The sequence below is a fragment of the Sesamum indicum genome, linkage group LG6, assembly GCF_026168435.1.
Source record: "Sesamum indicum cultivar Baizhima isolate 11 linkage group LG6, ASM2616843v1, whole genome shotgun sequence".
NCBI classification, from domain to species: domain Eukaryota; kingdom Viridiplantae; phylum Streptophyta; class Magnoliopsida; order Lamiales; family Pedaliaceae; genus Sesamum; species Sesamum indicum.
The window spans coordinates 10,748,369-10,771,396 of record NC_142662.1 but is presented as its reverse complement, the minus strand read 5'-3'; the positions used below and the strand labels follow the sequence as shown (position 1 = coordinate 10,771,396).

Genomic DNA, 23,028 nt, shown 5'->3' with positions numbered 1-23,028 from the left:
TGGCAGCTCTCACACTTCTTTACCAACTCTTTGGAATCCTTTGCCAGCGTAGGCCAATAGAATCCTTGACGTATTATCTTCTGAGCCAGCAATCTCGCTCCCGAGTGGTTACCACAGCTTCCTTCATGAATCTCCCGCATGACGTATAGGGCTCTTTCCTCGTCTTAGCACTTCAGGAGGGGCCCATCAACTGTTCGTTTATAGAGCTGTCCAGACAACATGGTGAATCGAGTGGCTCGGAATTTAACTCTCTTTGCAGCGATGGGGTCAGCTGGCAAGGCGCCATCCTCGAGATATTTGACGATCTCGTCCTTCCATGATTTTGGTTTCGCGACCATCTGAACATCTGCTCTGCTCGCGATGCATGGTCGCCCTCGAACCAGGGCGGTAATCTTGCGATCACCAATCCCTTCCATGGCAACCCCAAATTTGGATAAGGCGTCCGCCTTGTCGTTTTCTGCTCGAGGGACCTGCAAAACCGAACATTTGTCAAATTTTCTCATCCACTGCTGGGCAATTTCTTTGTAAGATGTTATCATTTTCTCCCTTGTCTCATACGTCCCTTCAATCTGCAGCGCGATTAGCTAGGAGTCTGTGAACACCTCCAAATCTTTGGCGCCTGCCTGGGAAGCAAGCTCTAGCCCGAGAACGAGCGCTTCGTATTCGGCTTCATTATTGGTCACAGGGAAGGACAGACGAGCCGCTACCTCTATCTCGATTCCCTCTGGTCCCCGGATCCATACTCCTGCTCCTCCACTATTGGCATTTGAGGCTCCGTCCACATGTAGCATCCACTTAGAGGTTTGCCCCTCAACGACCATGGGTAACTTGGGATCGCTTGCGAGTTCTATCACAAAATCCGCTAGTATCTGCGCTTTTTGGGCCGTTCTAGGTCGATACTCGATGTCGTATTGCCCCAGCTCTTCCGTCCACTTGATCAACAGACCTGACGCCTCAGGTCGCGACATTATGTGCTTCAAAGGGTAGTTCGTTAGCATGATCACCTTATGCGACTGAAAGTATGGTCGTAGCTTTCGGGCGGTAACTACCTGCGCGAGGGCTAACCTCTCCATCTCCGTGTATCTTAATTCGGCACCTTGGAGCATCTTACTCACATAATAAATGGGATTCTGTTGACCTCCATCTTCTCTTACCAGTATCGAGCTGACTGCATTTTCCGACACGCCCAGGTAAAGGAACAGTTCCTCTCCCTCTTTCGGGTTTACTAGTAAGGGAGGTGTTGTCAGGTATTCCTTCAGCTCTTGCAAGGCCTTCTCGCACTCCTCACTCCATTGAAAATTTTTAGGTTTCCTCAGAACCTTAAAAAAGGGGAGACTTCTGTCTGCTGATCGCGAAATAAACCTGCCCAGGGAGGTGATCTTTCCTGTCAACTTCTGAACCTCTTTGATCGTAGTTGGTGATCGTAGATTCATGATGGCTTGAATTTTTTCTGGATTAGCTTCGATCCCACGCTCGCTGATCATGTATCCTAAAAACTTTCCTCCTCCTACTCCGAATGTGCACTTGTCTGGATTGAGCTTCATTCCGTACGATCTCATGATAGCGAATGCTTGGGCTAGATCTGCGAGGTGATCCTGCAACCTCTTGCTCTTTACGAGCATGTCATCCACGTACACTTCCATCGTTTTTCCGAGCAGGTCGCCGAACATCCTTTTAACCAGGCGCTGGTATGTTGTTCCTGCATTGTTTAAACCAAAAGGCATCATATTATAACAGTAAATTCCCTTCTCCGTGATGAAAAAAGTCTTATCTCTATCTTCCCCTGCCATGTGGATCTGGTGATACCCTTGGTAGGCATCCATCATCGAGAACATCTCGTACCCTGCTGTAGAATCCACCATGACATCGATCCGGGGCAGCGGGTAGGGATCTTTTGGGCATGCCTTGTTCAGATCTGTAAAGTCCACGCACATTCGCCATTTCCCGGAGGATTTGGGGACAAGCACTACATTAGACAACCAATCAGTGTACTGAATTTCCGATACATACCCGGCTTTGAGTAGCTTGTCCACTTCCTTACGGATGATCTCATTCTTGTCGTACCCGAATGACCTCTTCTTCTGCTTCATGGGTCGCATGGTTGGATATACGTTTAGCCTGTGCAGTATCACCTCAGGGTCGATTCCCGTTAAATCAGACGGTCCCCATGCGAACACGTCCATGTTCTCCCTTAGGAAATTGATCATTGCCATCTCCCTCTCTTTCATGCTCGCGCCTATCTTGGTAGTTTTGTCTGGCTTACCCGGTGTGAGCTGCACAACCTTGTATTCTTCGCTGGGCTTCAAATGTTCGGCCTCGTAGGGTCGAGGTTCAGCGTCTTCCTTGACCTTTCTCTTCTTCGCTCCGGGTTCTCCTTTCAGTGATAGATTGTAGCATTTTCGAGCTTCTTTCTGATCGCATACTACCTCTCCGACTCCGTTATCCGTCGGGAATTTTACCTTCATGTGGTAGGTGGAGATGACGGCCCTGAATGAATTCAATCCCGGCTTGCCCAATATCACATTGTATGCAAATGGTGTGTCTACCACCAAAAATTTCACCATTGTGGTCTTCCACCTCGGTTCGTCTCCCATGGACACTGGCAACTCGACCATCCCTAAGGATGCCACTTCGCTCCCACCAAATCCGACCAGCGGAGTTCTGTCCGGCTCTAACCGAATATTTTCCAACCCCATTTTATCAATCACTCTTTTGAAGATGATATCTGCAGAGCTCCCACTGTCTACCAAGACTTTGTGAACTGTGAAATTTTCTATATCCAGTCTGATGACGATCGGGTTATTCATCTCCCCGGCCTCGTCTGGCTTGTTCGAACTGTTGAAAGAGATGGCCTCCTCTTCCTCTACCTTCAACACGAACTCTCTCCCCCTGCTCGAATTCATAGTCCGTGCGCACCTCTTTCTGTCCCTGTTCGAATTACCCGAGCTAGAACCTCCTGCGATCGTGTAGATCACCCCTTTAGTTGGAGCGTTATCTCCAGTGGGTTGAGCTTGTGCCGACCTCGAGGGCCCAGGGTTTTGATCTCGGTTTCTCGACCTGCTCCTCCTGGTCTCCCCCCTGCCAGCCTTGCAATTCTGGGGGACTCGGTCCCTGAAGTACCCTTGCCTCACTAGCCTTTCGATTTCATCTTTTAGTTGGAAGCAGTCTTCCGTATTGTGTCCCCTCTCCCGGTGGAACCTGCAGTACTTGTTAGAGAATTTTTTGGAGGGGGTATACCTGGTGTGCCTCGGCCACTTGAGAACATCAGCATTCTCGACCATCATCAACGCCTTTTCCCGCGACATCGGCAATGGGGTGTAATTGCAGAAGGGTGAATTTTTGTTGTGCGCAACTATTTCACCTCGCTTTTTTAGTTCGTCTATCTGTTTATTGAGGCTTTCTATCTGCTTCCTCACGCTCTCTACCTCCGCACGCGAAATTACGGGTTCCCTTCTCTTCGCGCGACCGTGGCTGCTGGAGCCGGCCTCGGATGATGCCGGTCGCTTGTTACGGTGCTCTTGCTTGCCTTGCACCCTTGACTCCCTTTGCGGTTCGGTATTCTCGAACAACTGCCTTCTCGCTGTTTCTTTGACCAGAGGAGTCGTGGTCCTTCTCTCGTATTCCTCGATCGCCTTCCGGCTAGCTTCTTCTATCATTTTCTGCAATTCGTCGGGAGTTAGCTGTATTGTCGCGCCTGCTCCCTTTCTTGGTGTTCCTTCTTCCCCGGCGTTTCTCCTCGATGAACCTTCTATTGTGATAAGGATTTCTCAGACGTTCCCACAGACGGCGCCAACTGATCCGGGTCGAATTATTCGATCTCCTGAGACGATCTCACTGCAGATGGATTAACTCTTCCGAATCAGATTTTGGGTTCCCTGAGAATGAGACACGAACCGTGAGCTCGTCGGGCACGTCCCCGACAATGACCCTTCGACGCTCAAGTTAGGTTGATCGAGAGAAATATATACGATCTCAAAGTTCGAGCTCAATTAATGCACAACCGTTACCTCATTTATGGCGCATCGGGGTCTATTTATAGAACACAGTTGTACGTCAAGTACTGGGCCACATGGCCTTATCTTATCGGTGTGTGTTCTGATCGAACGGTTGTCATCATTCGGGTCTTCGGTCAGTCGGTGCGATCCGGGTCGGGTCAACTGCGACCCGCCCGCTATAAAATACGCGGATCCTAATCGCGAAATAACTATAATGCCCTTAATGAAGGGTGTTTTGGTCTTTTTGCTGGGGTGGTATGTGTATACCCATCAAATATATATTCCTACAGAGATCTATACCCAATATGTCTTCCGCACTTGCTCTTGTTGAGTATGTTAAAAATCTTGTAAAGCAATGATGAAAGGCCTACATGTAGTAAATGCTTCTTCAAAGACTATAATTACTTAAGTTTGCCTTCAAAAATTGACATTGGTATATATGCATGTTAGAATAGGTGACCTGAAAGCCAATTGGATTAGCATGCTAGTAATCTATTTTGGATTTATACAGAGGTGATCGTGTCCAAGACATAGTCATCATAAGCCTTGTCCAGTGCAGTCAAAGCATGCAGTGAATACAGTAAATTCCAAGAAAAAGATCCTTCCCCTGTCAAAATAGTCACAGAGGTATCTCCTATGCACTTGGAGATGCGTCTATGCTCTATGAAGCTGTGGCCACAGTCATTGGTCGAATAGGAAGAAGAGGTTCCTATGTCGAGAAATTTTGCGTAATGCAATCTAAAGCATTAAGCATAGATGCCTAGTCCAAGATGGGAACCGACGCCCAATTCCATGCCCTAGACTAAGGCTGGGAGACTGTAGAAGGAAGAACTGTACCCGCATGGACTCGAGAGCCTAAAAGTTCACATGAATATTTGTCTAGTTTCTAGTTCCATCGACCGTTGTTAGATGGCAATCCATAGTGACGGGCTTTATTGATCAAAGGTTGAGCAAGAATTATTAATTAAATTAGATTTAATTAATAATAGCGTTGGACACTAGCCCAAGTCTAGCTGAAAGGTGAACTTAAAGAGTCACACACAAATCACCAAGGAGGAACGAGGAATTAATTGAGAATTAATTCTGTAAGTAATTGGATTACTTATATATGAGAGGGATCCATTGAATGGCTAAGCTCAATGACAAATTAATTAAATTAATTTATATTGGGCTTGACCTTATTATTTAATAAGTTCGACTTATTATTTAATAAAGGTTTATTGGACTCATGTATTCAATTTGATTAAATATATGATTGACTTAATTATGTGGCTTTAATTAAATTGAATTTAATTAATTGGGCTTGGTAGTTTAATTAATGAAAATCGGCCTAAGCCCATTAATTAAGTTGGTGGAAATAATTGACTAACAAATTCACTTTTGGAAAGTGCCATGTTAGTAATCCTTTATTTCAAATAAATGATTTTACTACCTTATGGATGATTAAATGAACCTAGACATATTTTAATGCATCCATACAAGGTACATATACGTATATTAGTTATTTGGAATCAATGAATACATAACAAAGCAAAAAAATAATTTTCTCTCCCCTATTTACTCCACTCGGCCGAACCCGCTCTTGTGCACACTTGACGTGTTTTTCTCCTCAATTCTTTTCTAGCAAATTGAATTGAGAAATCCCAAATTCCAATATGGTGTGGACGCAGCTTTATAGGGTTTCTACGTTGAAGCCTTGCATGAACGAATAAAGCAAACGAGGTTCAAAACAAATCAAATCAAAGGTAATTCTTGATTTATATTTATGTACCTCTCGTTTTTCAAACTACGAATAGCCCCTTTAATTTTATTATTGTCGTTTATATTATTAACTACATCGAGTGCTCGTGAACTCCAAGAGTACACCCTTTGGAATTATGGTTTCATTGTGATTTTATTTTATTTATGTAATTTATTTTAACTGCTTCCGCTTGCACATTCCTCGGCCGATCCACTCGCACTTTGCGGTGCCTTGAATAAAAACGTTAAGCCACAAAAGAAAGAAGGGAAATACAACATAGAATGTCCCTAGTGATCCACATGCCACACTTGCTTTTGCATTTGCGCTTTTTTACTATGTAAAATATCTATAATAAAGCAACAATGAAAGATTATATGCAGTTAAAGTTACATTAAAGACATTTAAAGGTTCTTCAATTTGATGAAACTTGGGACTGTTGAAAATTTTCATATGCAATTTGGTAGGTCATAGTGGAAAAAAAAAACACCAAAGTAGTAGATTTCATGATTCTCTTTTTCAATAATTACTTAATTTGGTTGCAAAAATTGACATCGGCTTGTATGAAAACATCAAAAGCCACAAATATAAAGAAGGAAAATCAAGCACAAAGGTCTCTATAGAGATCCGCATGCCACACGTGCTTCTGCACTTGCTCTCTTTGAATATGTCAAAAAGTTGATAAAGTAGCAATTGTAGACCACGTGTAGTTAATATTTCTTAACAAATAACTAATGGTCTTATAGAACCTCAGCTGGAGGGTGAAGATAGTTGTTGTCCAAGTATAAGAAATTTAGGATTGGTTGAAATATTTTTAAATGCAATTCATTAGGCCTAAGTGGAAGAAAAACCAAGTAAGTCGATTTAATATTTTTCCATTTTTATAAATACATAATTTGGCTTCGAAAATTGATTGTGGCATATATCAAACCTTGAAAGATATAGAAGAAAGAAGGGAATAAAGTATAGACAGTCTCCAGTGATCCAGATACCACACATATCTCTGCAATTGCTCTTGTTGAATATTTGAAAGATCTAATGATAATGCAATAATGAAAGACTAAATATAGTAAAAGTTGCTTTGAAGATATTTAACGGTGTTATAGAACCACAGCAGAAGGAGATTCAACATAGTGGTTCTTCAAGTTGATGATACTTCGGACTATTTGAAAATTCCCAAATGCAATGGGCTTCAATGGAAGAAAAACCAAAGTAGTAGATTTCATAAATATCTTTTTTAATAATTACCCAATTCAACTTTCAAAATTGACATTGGCATATACTCTTGCATTAAAAGCCATAAAACGCAGAAGGGAAATCAAGCAGAGAAGTCTCTATAGAAATTCACACCCCAAACCTCTTCCGCACTTTCTCTTGTTGAGTATGTAAAAAATCTTATAAAGAAACAATGAAAAATCACAAGTAGTAATGTTTCTTCAAAGATAATTAATGGTCTTATAAAACCACAACAAGTGAGTCAAGACAGTGATTGTTCAAGTTGATGAAATTTTGGACTGTTGAAATATTTTTAAATGATAATCGATAGGCCTACGTGGAACAAGAAAAAAATCAATAGATTTAATATTTTTTATTTTTAATAGTTACTTAATTTGGCTTCCAAAATAAATATTGGAATATATGAAAATTTAAAGCCATAAAAGATAGAAGGGAAATACAACACAGAAGGTCTCAAGTGATCTGCACGCCACAAGTGCTTTTGTACTACTCTTGTTGAGTATGAAAATACAACAATGATAGTCTTTTGTGGAAAAATAACCAAAGTAGTAGATTTCATAAATCTCTTTTAGAAATAAATACTTAATTTGGCTTCGGATAATGACATCAACTTATACATATAAATTAAAAGCCACAAAACAAATAATGGGAATCAACACAGAGATCTCTGCTGAGATCCGCACAACACACATTCTCTTGCACTTGCTCTTGTTGAGAATGTGAAAGTCTAATAAATTAATCATATAGTGCGTGTAGTAAGAGTTTCTTCAAAGAGAATTCATGATCTTATAGAACCACAATAGGAGCATCAAGATTTGGTTGATCAAGTTAATAGAATATAGAACTATTCAAAAATATTTTTAAGGCAATTTGATAGGCCTAAGTAGAAAAAGACCCAATCAGTAAATTTCATATATATCGTTTTTCATAATTACCTAATTTGGCTTTAAAATTTGACATGGCATATACGAAAACCTTAAGAGCCAAAAAACTGAATGAAAATATAGCATAGAGGATATCAAATGATTAGCACGCCACACAGGTTTCTTGTTTAATATATAAAAGATCTAATAATAAAGCAACAATGAAATATTACATACAATAAAAGTAGATTTGATGATATTTAAGGGTCTTATAAAACCACAATGATAGGAGGATCAAGATAGTGGTTCTTCAAGTTGATGAAACATAGGATTCCTTGAAATTTTCAAATGCAATTTGATAGGCCTTAGTGGAATAATAACCAAAGTAGTACATTTCATAAATATTTTTTTTATTGATTACTTAATTTAGCTTTTGAATGACATTGACATATACATACACATTACAACCCACAAAACAAAGAATAAAATCAAGCACAGAGGTCCACGCAGCGATCCGCACGCCACACGTGCTTCTGTACTTGCTCTTATTAAGTATGCCAAAAAGAATCTTGTAATGAAATGATGAAAGACCAAATGTAGTAAATATTTTTTCGAAGATTATTAATTGTCTTATAGAACCAAAATAAACCAGCCAAGATAGTGATTGTTCAAGTTGATGAACTTTAGGACTTTTCAAAATATTTTTAAATGCAATTTGGTAGACCTAAGTAGATGAAAAACAAAATAAGTAGGTTTAATATTTCTCTATGTTAACAGTACTTAATTTGGCTTTCATAATTGACATTGGCATATATTAAACGTTAAAATCCCAAAAAGAAAGAAGAAAAATGCAGCACCAAAGGTCTCCAACGATCTACACGCCACATATTTTTTTGCACTTGCTCTTGTTGAGTATGTCAAATATCTTATAGTAAAGCAGCAATGAGAGATTACATGTGGTAAAAGTTGCTTTGAAGACATTTAAGGGTCTTATAGAACCACAACAGAATGGGGGTCAAGATAGTAATATTTCAAGTTAGTGAAACTTAGGACTGTTTGAACATTGTCAAATGTAATATGATAGGCCTTAGTGGAACAAGAACCAAAAAAGTAGATTTCATAAATTTCTTTTCTAATAAGTGGTCAATTTGGCCCTGAAAATTAACACTGACGTATATGTACACATTAAAAGCCACCAAAACGAAAAAGGTAAATCAAGCACACGCCACACATGCTGCCGCACTTGCTCTTATTAAGTATGTTAAAAGTTTGATAAAGTAACAATGCAAGACCAATGTAGTAAACATTTCTCTGAATGCAATTAATGGTCTTATAGAACGACAACAAGAGGGTCAATATAGCGGTTGTTCAAGTTCATAAAATTACAACCTATTCGAAAATTTTCAAATGCAATTCGATAGAAGTGGAACTAGGACCAAAGTAATGGATACAATATTCCTTTCTAATAATTACTTAATTTAGCTTTCAAAATTTACATTGGCATATACGAAAACCTTAATAGCCTAAAAAGAAAGAAATACAACCAAGCGCAATAGGTCTCCAGTGATCAGCACGCCACTCATACTTTTGCACTTGCTCTTTTTGAGTAATAAAGATCTAATAAAGCAATGATGAATGACTACATATAATAAAAGTTGCTTCGAAGACAATCAAGGGTCTTATAAAACTGCAATAGAAGGAAGGTCAAATAGTGGTTGTTCAAGTTGATGAAAGTTTGAACAATTTAAAAATTTTTAAATGTTGTTTGATAGGCCTAAGTGGAACACGAATTAAAGTAGTAGACCTCGTTTTTAAAAATTAATTTTTTTTCACTATAGTTTCTAGTTCCATTTGATAGTTACTTAAGTCATTTGTCTCACATTTTTTATTCTTTATACTTTAAGAATTTGTTTGTTTTTTTTATCTGACTATAATTAAGTCGAATATTATCTATAAATGACATGTTACGTACTCATAAGGTGAACCGGCATTGCATTTGACGTAGCCCTCTTGCTTAATATATAAACATATCTATGTATATGTGTGTGTATATATATCTTGGAAAAGAAAGAGAGATTTTCACTTAGTTATAGTTTTTATGTTCAAAAAAGAGAGATTTTCACTTGTTTATAAATCATCTCAAATTTGCTTTAATGGAATATGCCAAACTTATTGAAAGTTTTTAATACACAAAAATGTGTAACTTGTTGGAAAAGTTCCAAAGTGCTAAATTCCAAGCATGATTTCCTATATTATATAATAAAATTTTATATTATGTTGTTATTATGAGTATATTGGAATATTTAGAACTTTGTCGTTCCAATAAAATTAATCTTGTAAGAGATATTGGTTTGCAAAAAGCATATTAACATGAAAAATTTCCTATCCTTTTCATTTGTAATCTTATAAACAATTAAACAAACCTTCTTTGGTTGACAAGTGTTTTTTCAAATGATCCCATTATATACCAGCTAATCATATAGAAAAAGAGTTCAATGCAATTTACTTTTCAATAAAAAAATAATAGTAATTTATTCCCCTATATTTTTTAAAATTAAACAATTGCTTATAGAAATTTGCTCATTTATAATCACACAAAGGGATTGCTTGTAATCTTTAACCTGAGAAAAAAGCTTTCCGTTCATGTATATATATATAAATATATTTTTTTGGGCAAAAACTACTTGGGCAGGGTAGGGGGAATTTTGGGGTGTCCTCCCATCTCAATATATAAGCATAAGTTGGAGAAGTACAACAACTTTTTTGGGAAGTACTACACCCTTCATAAAATATAAAGTCCAAAGCAACGCTAATAATAAAAAGAAAAAAAATATTACAAAACAGGGTGGATCCCAGACAAACCTTGGTAAAACCTGCATCATCATGGAGTCCAAAATAGTCATAAAGAAAGACCAACTTTATTTTTGACCAGTCCAACTTTGTCGTCGTAAGCTTGTAAGCCCAGAATTTTGATCAACCAAAATGCTACTCATCAAAGTCATCATCTTAAGGAGGGGGTGGGAACGAGACCTCAGTGCACTTCGAGTTTGCATACTACAAAAGGTGGAGTTTTGTATCTTACTTGACAACGCCCCTCTTCTTGTGAAACAAGAAGTCACTGCATCATCATCATGATCATCAAAGCTGGAGTTTCTCTTAGGTTTTCCCTGAATGCGTTTATCTTGGAAAAGAATTTTTTGAAGACGTTGTTCTTCCACTTCATCAACAACAGGATCCTCCTTCATATTAAATAAAAGATCAAACCTATTTTCACAACCCAAACCCTCTTCATTTCTATGCACCTCCTCAAGTGGGTTGTCTTCATCTGCCTTCTCTTTTTGTCCTCTTGAACGCTTTCTTCCTTGTCATTTAACCCACCTTCCTGCCCACATTTATCCCTTTATAGAATTATATTCTTCCATCTCATTCTCGAGAATTGAATTTTGTTTTTTAATTGGTTGAGTAACATCATCAATCCCAAACTGCAATTTTCCACAACACTGTTCACTTTTTTTGTCTCTTCGAACAAGCAATAGATATCAGTGTCTCACTAGATTCTTGATAACCTTTACTAAGCAACTCACAAAATAACCAGATCCACACAACTATCAATTTTTTTTATCTAGAGTTGGTTGAGGAATACTTACATTTTTTTTGAGATTACTCCCCATTGCAGGTTCCTTATGTGTCTTTTGGCCCGTTTCTTTCCCACTCTGATTGCCACATCAATATTTGCTCCTTTGTTCTTATCAATACAGTCTTTTTCTTCATAACCCATGTGTCGATAGAAGCAGCAATTGTGAGGGCAATTCTCATAGATAATTTGTTGCAAAATAGTGTTGTGACCAACCCCCATGTACACCTCAGTAACTTTAGGTTTCAACAGATCAAATTCAATGCAGACTCTAGCGAGGTTAGGTCTAGAGATATCCGTTGTAGGCTCATCAACTCTCAATGGCTTCCCAATCACGCTAGCAAACATCCGGTGCATCTATTATGCATGAGGTTACCAGGAAAATTGTTCACTAATACAATATCTCCACCAACCTCCCCCCCCCCCCAAACCTAAAAAACAACAAAAAAGAAAAGGTAATCCGTGAAGTTCATCAACCCCCTCTTCAATTTTATCCAGATTTTTTAAGGTGAAATTGTCCTTAACTGTATACATATTGACATATATATATATATATATATATACAAAAATTTGATTATTTAACCTTAAATGGGGAAGTATTGTGTTTGGAAAGTAATATGTCTAGTTTCCTAGTGTCCTTTGGGAGGAGTATCTCCAGCTTTTATGCTTTTATCTAATTATATATATCTATAAAAATATGAATTAGTTTAAAAGTTTTTTTTTAATTCGATTAAATTAATCATGTAATATTATTTTACTAAGGACAAAAATATAAAATAATATATTTATTAATTTCTATTAATTACTTTTATATTATACTTATGTACTCATGTTAATTTGAATTTCTTTTTAATAATATATTCATAATATGTTATGCATACAAGATAAAAGGTATCCTTATGCTATAATATGAAATGACTAAAATAATTCAAGAAAATTAGAGGGATTTAATGCATTGAAAAATTTCGTAGCATATATATAACTGAGAATTAATTAGATCACTTATCATGTTAAAATAAGCGGAAAAACAAATATAAATGTGATGCGTTCAAAAAATACACGGGTCCAATTGATATGGGATATACTCAAGACTTGAGTTGAAACGAATGCAAATCCTAAAGGAGGACCTGCAAAAAAGGCATTAGAACTCCGACGCTCAAGTTAGTATTGAATTTAGAAGAAAATTAATCATAAGAAATAAAATATAATGGGATTTCGTGATAGAGTAAACAATTTTCTGAGAGAAATCGTGCTATGAGTGTAATTCAAATGCTAAAGCAAGATGGAGAGTGGTTTTTCAGATTCCAAATATTTCATCACTGAAGGGGATACCTGCTGCTTCTCTGAGGTGTTCCCGCGATTTGGTGTTGGACGTCTTGGAGGAAACTTTGCAGGCATTCCAGATGTGCGATCCATTGAGGAGGGACGTCCTACTGGATATTTGCAAGGGGGGTTACTGTTTTTCCCTTTTCAAGGCCTATATCCTTGATAATGTCTAAGGCATACTTGTTCTGTGTCACTACTATGCCTTGTTCAGATCTAGCTAACTCCAGCCCCAAGAAATATTTGGCTTCAACTAAGTCCTTTATGGTGAACAACTCATTTAAATACAGTTTAGCTTCTTGTATGGAGTTCATTATGGCAGTAGTGACTAAGATATCATCAACATACACTAGTAAAGCTACAAAATCATTACCAGTGCCTTTTGTAAAGAGACAGTAATCATATTTAGACTGAATGAATCATAAAGCTTTGATGTTTTCAGTGAATTCTTCATTCCACTGCCTTGAAGCTTGTTTTAAACCATAAAAAGACTTCTTAAGTTTACATACTTTTCCATCAGGAACATGATACCCCTTAGGAGGTTGCATGTAACTGTCTTAATTCAAATTTCCATGAAGAAATGCATTATTGACATCTATGTGGTGTAATAACCAACCTTTTGCAGTTGCTACAGCTAAAAGAAGTCTTACTCTAACTGTTTTGGCTACAGGGGCAAAACAATCAGTGTAGTCTATCCCTTCAATTTGATTAAAACCCTTTGCAACTAACCTGGCTTTGTGTCTCTCAATGGATCCATCAGGTCTTAGTTTAATTTTGTACACCCATCTGCATCCTGTGGGTAATTTTCCTTCAGGTAGTGAAGCAATTTCCTATGTGTTGTTCTTTTCTAAAGCATTGATTTTTTGCCTCATAGCAACTCTCCACTCTTCCTGTTTTTGTGCCTCACTGTATGTTTTAGGTTCTTGTATCAAACTTAAATTTTGCACAAAACAGCTATAATTGGAGTTAATCTTAATGTCAGTAGGCAAGGTCATTCCTGTAGCTTTATCACAGACAAAATCATTCTTCCACACTGGTTTATTTGAAGGTCTTCTGGATCTCCTAAGTTGTACAAGGGAATCAGTAAAAACATGAGGCTCACTATCCTTTTCAATATCAGTTTCTTGATCATTATAATTTACTGCAGGTAAGGGGCAAGGGACATTGTACTGTTCTTCTTTATGAAAAGGAAAATTCTGTTCATGAAAGATGATATCTCTTGTAACAAATATTTCATTAGTATCAAGATTCATAACTTTGTTTCCCTTTCTTCCTTGAGTATATCCTAAAAAAACACATTTAACAGCTCTTGGCTCAAATTTTCTTTTAAGAGGGTTGATATTAGTAGCAAAACAAAGACATCCAAAAATGCTAAGGTGGTTGTAATCAAGTATTCTTTTATGCAGTAATTCATAGGGTGTCTTCCACTTCAGCATTTGAGTAGGCATCCTGTTTATTAGATATGCTGCTATTAATAGAGATTCAACCCAAAATTTTTCTGGTAATTTAGCAAAAAATAGAAGGCATCTGGCCACTTGTAATAGATGTTGATGTTTCCTTTCCACAATGCCATTTTGTTGTGGACTGTAGGTGCATGTTCTTTGCTGCATTATACCTCTATTTTCAAAAATGTTTTGGCATTCTTGATTAGTGAATTTAGTCGCATTGTCAGTCTTTATCTTCTTAACCTTTGAATTAAACTGAGTATTAACCATTTTGCAGAAATATTCAAGTTTCTGTGGAGCTTGTGATTTGTGATGCATCATATATAGCCATGTAGCCCTACTATAGTCATCAACTATAGTAAGCATATAGGTACAGTTGTTAATGGAGTATTGCCTATATGGCCCCCAAACATCAACATGAATGAGATCAAATATTTTCTGAAATTGAGATTTACTAAGATAAAAGGGTAGCCTATGCTGCTTGGCCAAGGAACAGGTTTGACAATCTTTAATGCATTGTACATTCTGTTTACAACAAGGCAAATGTAACATAACATCTTGACTAGCATGTCCTAGCCTATTGTGGCTGAGATTTCCATTATCTACAACCTGTCTTTCAGCCTTTTCCTTATTGTGAGGTATTGCATAAGTCTGGAAAATTCCTATGTGTTCAGTCTTTTCCTCCATCTTGTGTCTTTGGTCAAGAAGGTATAGCTTTCCTCTTTGTCTACCTACTGCAATGACTTTCCTAGTCACAAGGTCCTGCACAAGACACTGTCCTTTAAGGAATACAATACTAAAAAGGCTTGAAGCACAAAGTTTACTAACAGATAAAAGGTTGTAGTTAAAACTGGGAACATATAAAACATCTTCAAGTATGATATGCTGAGAGATGTCAATATTACCAGCATGTTCAACTTCACATGAGGAACCATCAGGTAATTTGATAAAACTCTTGTTTTTCAATGGTTGTAAAGATTTAAAAAGATTTCGATTCATGCACATATGTTTTGAAGCACCAATATCTATAATCCAAGAGCAATTATCAATGGTATTGAAATTATTAAGGGAGAATGAATTACCTGCAAAATTCTCATAATCCACCAAGTTGGAAAGATCTTGGCTTAGTTCTTGATTCTGAAGTGCTTTCTTGAGCTCTTTTCTGATAATTTCAGATATGCTATTTTCATTAAGAACAGTATGACAACTCCTTTCTCCCTTTCCTCCTTGTGTATTCAAGGCTCTATTTATAGGTTGTTTACCATTTTTCTTTCTCTGTTCGATTAGATCCTTATACCAATCTGGGAATCCTTTTAATTCAAAACAATTATCTTTGATATGACCATTTTTCTTGCAATAATCACAGTACATTTGTTTCTTATCAGCAAAAGATTTTCTTTTAATGAATCCCTATTTTCTTGAGTCTTGTGTTTGTACTGTCATAATTTCCTCTGTATCAAAGCCATGGACTTCAGAATTAAGCTCTTTGTTTTTCTACTCTAGCAATCATGGAATAGGCTTTACCAATGGAGGGTAAAGGATCCATCAAGAGTATCTGGTTACGCACATGATCATAGGCGTCACTGAGGCCTACCAAGAACTGTATAAATTGTGTTGAAACCATCTTTTCTGCTATTTTCTTTCCAGCTCCACAACTACAAGGAGTAATGGATCTAAAGCTGCAAGTTCATCCCACAGCCTCTTTAAGTTGGTGTAGTAGACAGCTACTGAATTGTTGTTTTGTGACATGGACCCTACTTCTCTCTAAATTTGATAGAGTAGGGGTCCATTACTTTCTCCAAATCTAGACTAAAGTTCGAGCCATAGATCTCTTGCAGATATTGTGTATAAAAGGGCCTCAATAATATTTTTTGATATAGAGTTCAGAATCCATGTAATCACCATACAGTCTGTCTTTTGCCATTGCTCAATCTCAGCCTTTCCGAGTGGGTTTTGGACAAGTACCATCAATGAAACCCACCTTTTGTCTAGCCCCTAGTGTAAATATCATAGATCTTGCCCAAGAAAGATATTTGCTACCGTCTAAAGGGGCAGATACCAATCCTAATGTTGAATTTTCTACACTCTAAAGTTTCAACATATCTATTATCTGTTGTGTCTTTGAATCCTCCATCTTAACTGTTTCAGTCTTCTTATCAGTCATGATGTTGTGAAGTTTTGGTGAATGAAGGAATATATGGGATCTTTACTGCTCTGGTACCATGTTGGAACTAGAGCGCAGGGAAGCAGTAAGCGTGGGCGAAGGAAGAAGAGAAATTCATGGTGCAATTTTTTGATAAACCAAGAGTAATTCAAAATTGATTAATGAGCAGCTTTATAGAGTCTGTATATATAGGCAGAGAATAACAAACTAAATTGCCAAGAACAAGAAAATAAAGAAGAAGAAAGAAGAGGAAAGTGGCCAACGGATAAGTAAAAACGCATTACATAAAACACACTTTTATAAGTAAAAAAAGCTAAGCTAAAAAAAACGGCCACTGTTCATTATCTTCAGTCGTTCAGCATTCTGCAACCTTTCTCCATTACTCTGCAACATTGGCCTTCTTCTAAGTCTTCAGATTGAAAGTTAACAGAAATTTTGTCTAAATCTACTCTTAAAGATGTGAATCTCTCGTATCATTCACCCATCTCTCATCATAGAACACCGAGCTATTTTTCAAAATTGTTCTCATCTTAAACCTATCAAGGTAACTTAAATGGTGTGAGAGGATAGGAACTAACTTTTTATTGATAGACAAATAATGAAACTGTAAAGAAAATTTATATTACAACTTAGAGCTTTACAAGAGAGCTTGTGAGGTAGAAGATTAGTAGAAAGCACTCTTTATACAACTTCACCACCTCAATGGATTGCTGAGATCCATTTTATCTAACAGATACGATTATATTCTAAATTTCTCTACACCTTTAAAAGCTTCTAAGATGTTATGCTTATTTTCTACAACTATGCACAAATCTACTGAGGCTTCTAGAAGTTTATAGAAGACTCTTTTAATTTTGCATATTCTACTAGAACCTTCTAGAAAGTTCTAAAAGCTTTTCTTGATTGGCACTATAACTAATACAAGAAGAGGGAAAGCTAAATGTTAGTAACTCTTGGGTAATGTTAATCACGAATTTTATAAACACTACAAAAAAATATTTTATTGGATCGATTTTTGTAAAGGCCAACTTATAATTTTGCAACCGCTATTTAATATTTGAAATGGCTTGTGTAAAGGACAAACGTCCACGGCGTTGCAAATTACTTGTAATGGCTCTTCTTGTGACCATTACAAATTGTAATGGGCTTTATACTGGCCCGGTAAGCCGTTATATACTTGAGCAATTGGAAAAAATAAGTTTCGAATAATTTTTGAAACAATCAATGTGAATTTGATAGATATATTGTTAGAACGGCCATTGTAACACATATAATTATAAAAGTATATCATGTTGGAACGGTCGTTTGAATTCTACTTATAACAACATTGCCTAATATAGTAACAATTTTTGTAGCTCTTTTTTGTAATAATCTTTTCAGCACATGTTGCAATGATTTTTGTGTCTCCTGTTGTGAATGTTGAGTTTAGCTTTATGTTGATTTTTGTTCCTGTTCTAGTAACAGTTTTTTAAACGATTTGGTAAAAATTGCTAACACTCTTTTGTACGGTCTTTGGAATGACTTTTGTGGTATTGCATTAAAGATCTCTATTCCAAACACCGTTATAACAACAGTTACCAATTTAATATATTTTTTATATTATTTATTTGTATTTAATGTATTGTAGTATTCATTTTTGTAGTAATGATTTGTTGAAATTTTTATTATAAATATATAGTTGAATTTGTTAAATGTGAAATATTATACAAAAACATATAACATAAAAATAAAATTAACAAAATTAAAATATTTTTTAAACATTGTATTTATATTATAAAAAAATCATAATCTAAATTGGTCTCCTTGTCGGCAACGTCTACATCGTCCTCGTCCTCGTCCTTGTCACCGGGTGTCGGGGGTTTAGCTCGAGGCTGGGATGGTTGGGGCGATGGACCACCGGGCCAAGTGGTCGCCCAACGCTCCATTCACGCTTCCAGCCTCATGACCAGATCATCAAGGTCAGGGCGTTGTGCTTGTAGTGGCAAGGACGATGGAGCAGTAAACGAACTGTGTTATGATGGTCCAACAATCGTGTGGTGGGCCTCGAAGCTGAGACTGAATACATGACTTCTCTTCCAGACTCTCGCTACTAACAACCACAATTGTTGCTCGGTCAGGGCTACCAAGCCTTGAGAGGATGATGGAGGATCTTGATCATTGTGTGGCTGGGTATGTCGTTCCTCCATCATCCTCAGAAATAGATCTTACAAACAGATTAGTTGATTACAATTCAATATTTAAATTTAAAAATTAAATTTTAATATACTTAACACGACCTGCGCTGCCCTCGGGCCTCTTCGTTGGTTGTCTTCCTTCTTTTTGTAGCACTTCTCAAACTGACAAAAAAACAGATTCGATGAAGTTTTGAACTTATTGTTAGAAATGGTAACCAAAAAGCCAATTGGATTGGCGGCTTTGGGAACATTAACATTCTTTATGAATTTGATATTCTCTTGATGAATGTAGTAAGCATTCATCTATGGCACCATGTGTTTGTTATGCTTACTATTTATGTTTAACAGTGTTTTAACATCACAAAAAATGCCCACAGACCAATTGAATAACCAAAAGTAGTTGGGCTGCTTATTGGATGACAACTATGAAACTAACTTTTGAGGATTTGTTTGAAATGTTCCAAGTTGAGGATCTCGAAACTAGGCATTGAGAGTCCTATAGAGACTTGCACTAAGTATTGCATTCATTGGGTGAGTGCCGTGTTTCATCAGTGACAGAATGAGATGTATATGAAATTTTAGTGGATTAGTTGACAAGGTTGTTAAGTGATTGAACTGACTCGCTGGAATCTTCATATGGAAGCATTGGAGGCTTGGTCGGTATGACTTGAATTCCTGGCTCTGATAGTACAGGATTAGTCCTTGAAATTGAAAAATCATGGCAGTCGCATGCTTATGATGGCTATATCTTAGATCTGGCAAGAGATGACTATATCTTTGATGTAGTCATTATAAACCTTTTGTAGTATAGTCGGATTTTGTGTGTGGGACGGTGTATTTCAAGATAGAATCTGTCCCCTATCAGTATATGATGGATATATCTCCTATGCGTTCTGAGATGGCTTAGACTGTCTAAGACTATAGCTATAGCGATTGGTCAAATAGGAAATGGTTCCTTTGTCGATCAATAGAGTAAACACATCTCAACTACTCAGGATAGTTGTTTGGTCTAGGATGGGAATTGACGGCCAATTCCATGCTCTAGACTAAGGCCGGGGATAATCGACGGAAGGACCATACCTGTATGGGACTCGAGAGCCTATATGTTCACACCATCATTCACCTAGTCTCTAGTGCCATGGACCGTTGCTAGATGACCACCCATGGTAACGAGTGTTTCTGATTAATATTTAATTGAAAATAATTAATTATATTAAATTAAATTAATTATTTGTGTTGGATACAATGCCCAAGTCTAGTTGAGGGTGAACTTAAAGAGTCACACACAATCACTATGGAATTGGTGAAATTAATTTGAAATTAATTCGAAAAGAAACAAATTAATTTAATTGAATTAAATTAATTCTAGGAGAATATAAATAATTGGATCATTTATTTAATAATATATTTAATGGATGACTCAAGAATTAATTAATTAGATTAATTAATTTTGGGCTTAACACCTTTAAATTAATTGGATTACTTTATTAGGTTTGGCTTAATTAATTGATTGGATCAATTAATTAGCATTTAGGCTTAGATTTATTTACTTGGATAAATGAATCTTTAAACTTAGTTGGGTTAAAATTAATTATTGTCCAATGGACTTTGGTTGGGCTTAATTTAATTTGATTAAATCAAGCCCCGTCTATACTATTTGAGGGAGGTCAAAGCAAGTTCAGAAGGACTTAAAACTCCTCACCATGATGAAGATAATAGAGTGTTTATTTCATCATGGTTGAATGTTATATGCATGTGTGTGTACAGGTTGCCTTAGAGGCAAACTTGGTAGTTATTGAATTTTGAATTCAATTGTATGTAATGTACAAAACTACACAGATATCATGCATAACCAGCAACTGAGACACGAATTTGCTCTCTTTTTTCTCCAAAAATGTTCTCCTTTTTGTTTTACATTGAATTGGATTCAAGTTAGAACATAAAACAGTCTAAAAGCAGTAAACAATAACGTTAGTTTGGAGTTGTTTTTTTTCTTGTTCTTTGTTCTATCTAGTAATAGAAAAAGAACTATATCTCTTTCTCTGTGTGGTGCGAAAAAATTAGAGGGGTTCCTATTTGGATCCTAAAGTGAACGAATGGTAGAACGTAAAGGGAACAATGCATGTTGTTGCTCAACTATAGAAACAAAAAGGTAAAGTTTTATTTTTGTTTCTATATTTTTTAGTTTCATCCTCTAGGCACTTGTCTAGCATTTTATATGTTGATTATTATGCTTTTGAAAGGGAACACCCTTGGAACCATTTTAATTATTTTTTTATTTTACGCTTCCGTCACATTTTCTAGCCATACCAATTCTTTCAGTGGTATCAGAGCCCGATTCGGTTTTGTGGCTTTAGGATTAACATGTTATTATGTGTTTAGCATGAACAATGTGTTTAATTTGCTTTTGGAAAGCATGTTCAATGGCTTTGAAGCATGGTTATGTATTTAAAAAATATGTATTAATTTTAATTTTAAATTATGGATATCTATTTATTTTTTAAAATTGGGTTTTTTTGTAAATGCATGATTTTATTTCAGTTTTTAATTATAGAAATTCAAAAAAAAAATTATAAACGGAGTTGTATGGCCGTTGCTGCCCTACTGTCTGCGCCCGTGGGTAAGCAGAGGCGCCTGTGTGCACGAACGCGGACGGAAGCAACCGGCCGCCTGGTGTTTTGAACAGCTGGCCGTTTTGTGCCATTTTTTCTGGAAAATTGGATTTTCCTAATTTCTGCATTTTTTTCTGAAATTATGAATCCAATCACATATCCTCATCTCCTACTCCTTCGTCAGGGTATAGACCGTTTTATGCATAGCGTTCGGTCTCTGTTTGTCCACCTCAAGCCCTGGTAGATTACATATGATCTTCAAGTTTTTCCGTGTATTAAAATTGTTCTTTGTTTTCCTTTTATATCCATCACAATGTTTAATATATTATCAAAAAAAATTTCCTCAACGTGCATGACACCAAGGTTGTGTCGAATTAGATACAATGTCCATCCCAGAAGATGCTTTTCTTTATCCACTTATGGTCATTTTCATAGCCTGAAGGGAGTATCAACGGTTGTTTAACTGCACAACTGAAGTCTGCAACCCAATCACTCATCTGCTCTCCTATCAGCCTCGAATATGCAACCTTATATTCCACTCGATTCTTTGTGAAGGCTTTCTTGTTCCTTCAGTAGGGATGGTCCTTAGGGAGAAGCTGTTTGTGGCCGTCAAAGTTGTGACGTCCATAGAATTTTTTCACATAATTAGGAGACTAATTGGTAATTATTAAAAATTTAAATTTAATTAGTAAATAAATTATAGGTTAAATTTGGGAAAAAAGAAAACTTGAAAGGATTAAATTGGAGTTCGTTATAATACTTGGAGACAAATTATATTAATTAAGAAAATCAAAAAGGACGTAATGAGTATCTTGAGAAAAATTTAAATTAAATTAAAAAAAAGAAGAAAGAAAGAGAAAAGAAAAAGAAAAAGGAAAGAAAATGAATTGGAGGAGGGGTGAGCCATCACCTACCGCCCCATCCTCATGATAAACATATATATATGTATGTATATATACATACATATATATATATATATATACTCTCAAACCTTCTCAATACAAGAAGCAATTTCCCTTTTCTTCTTCGGTTGGCGCACAACGAGGTAAGATTTGTATTTTAATTTTTATTAATTTATATAATTATATTATTTAATTACTCCGTTCATTAAATGTTGTTTATATTGAGCAATGTACTATTTATCCAGAGTATTTTATGATTTTGGCTATTAAAATTAGTGTCGAAGTAAATATCATATTTGTTATAAAAATGATATAGATGGTTAATTAAATTATTAAATTTGTTAGATTTAATTATTATTATTATAGCTAATTTACACAATTCTATCGGAATAACTAATCAAATACATAATTCTATGTATTGTTGCTTAACTAATTATATAGCAATGATAAATTGATAGAAAACTCATAGAAATATTTCAAAATTTATATTTAAGAAATATTATGTTATTAAAGGGGAAATGAGATTCTAATGGTAATATAATTTGGGGATTTTATTAAAAATAATAGTTATAAATATATAAGGTGTTTGATTAAATTAATTCTTATAAATTAGTTAATGAATTAAATATATATTTGAGAAGTTTAGAAAATATAGTTATTTGAAAAAAATGGAACAGAGGTTGAACTTCAATATAAAGGGAATATTAAAAGATTGATGAAAAATATACGAACATTATATAATATTTTATTTAGAGTTTATAATATTCTAAATATATTGATTATACATATAATATTCTATTATAGGATGTGACGACAAAGTAGAGGGTTGAGCAATCTCTCGTGAAATCGAAGTATTTTGCGATTTAAGGTAAGTATAGCTAATTGGATTTATATATAGCTATATATCGGTTTTTTAGATGTGATTGTGAACTTAGCTTTATA

General features: G+C 36.0%; 1 protein-coding gene across 1 annotated transcript; it reads right to left on the bottom strand.

The window, feature by feature from the left end:
* Nucleotides 1–584: 584 nt before the first annotated feature.
* On the bottom strand, nucleotides 585–3,656 carry LOC105180037 (uncharacterized). Its single transcript, XM_011103704.2, has one exon. The coding sequence runs from the start codon at nucleotides 3,654–3,656 to the stop codon at nucleotides 585–587; it is 3,072 nt and encodes a 1,023-aa protein (XP_011102006.1).
* Nucleotides 3,657–23,028: the final 19,372 nt, after the last annotated feature.

Bases quoted from the DNA above. Each gene is read 5' to 3' on its own strand.
- LOC105180037 (XM_011103704.2), bottom strand. From the start codon at position 3,656: ATGATAGAAGAAGCTAGCCGGAAGGCGATCGAGGAATACGAGAGAAGG.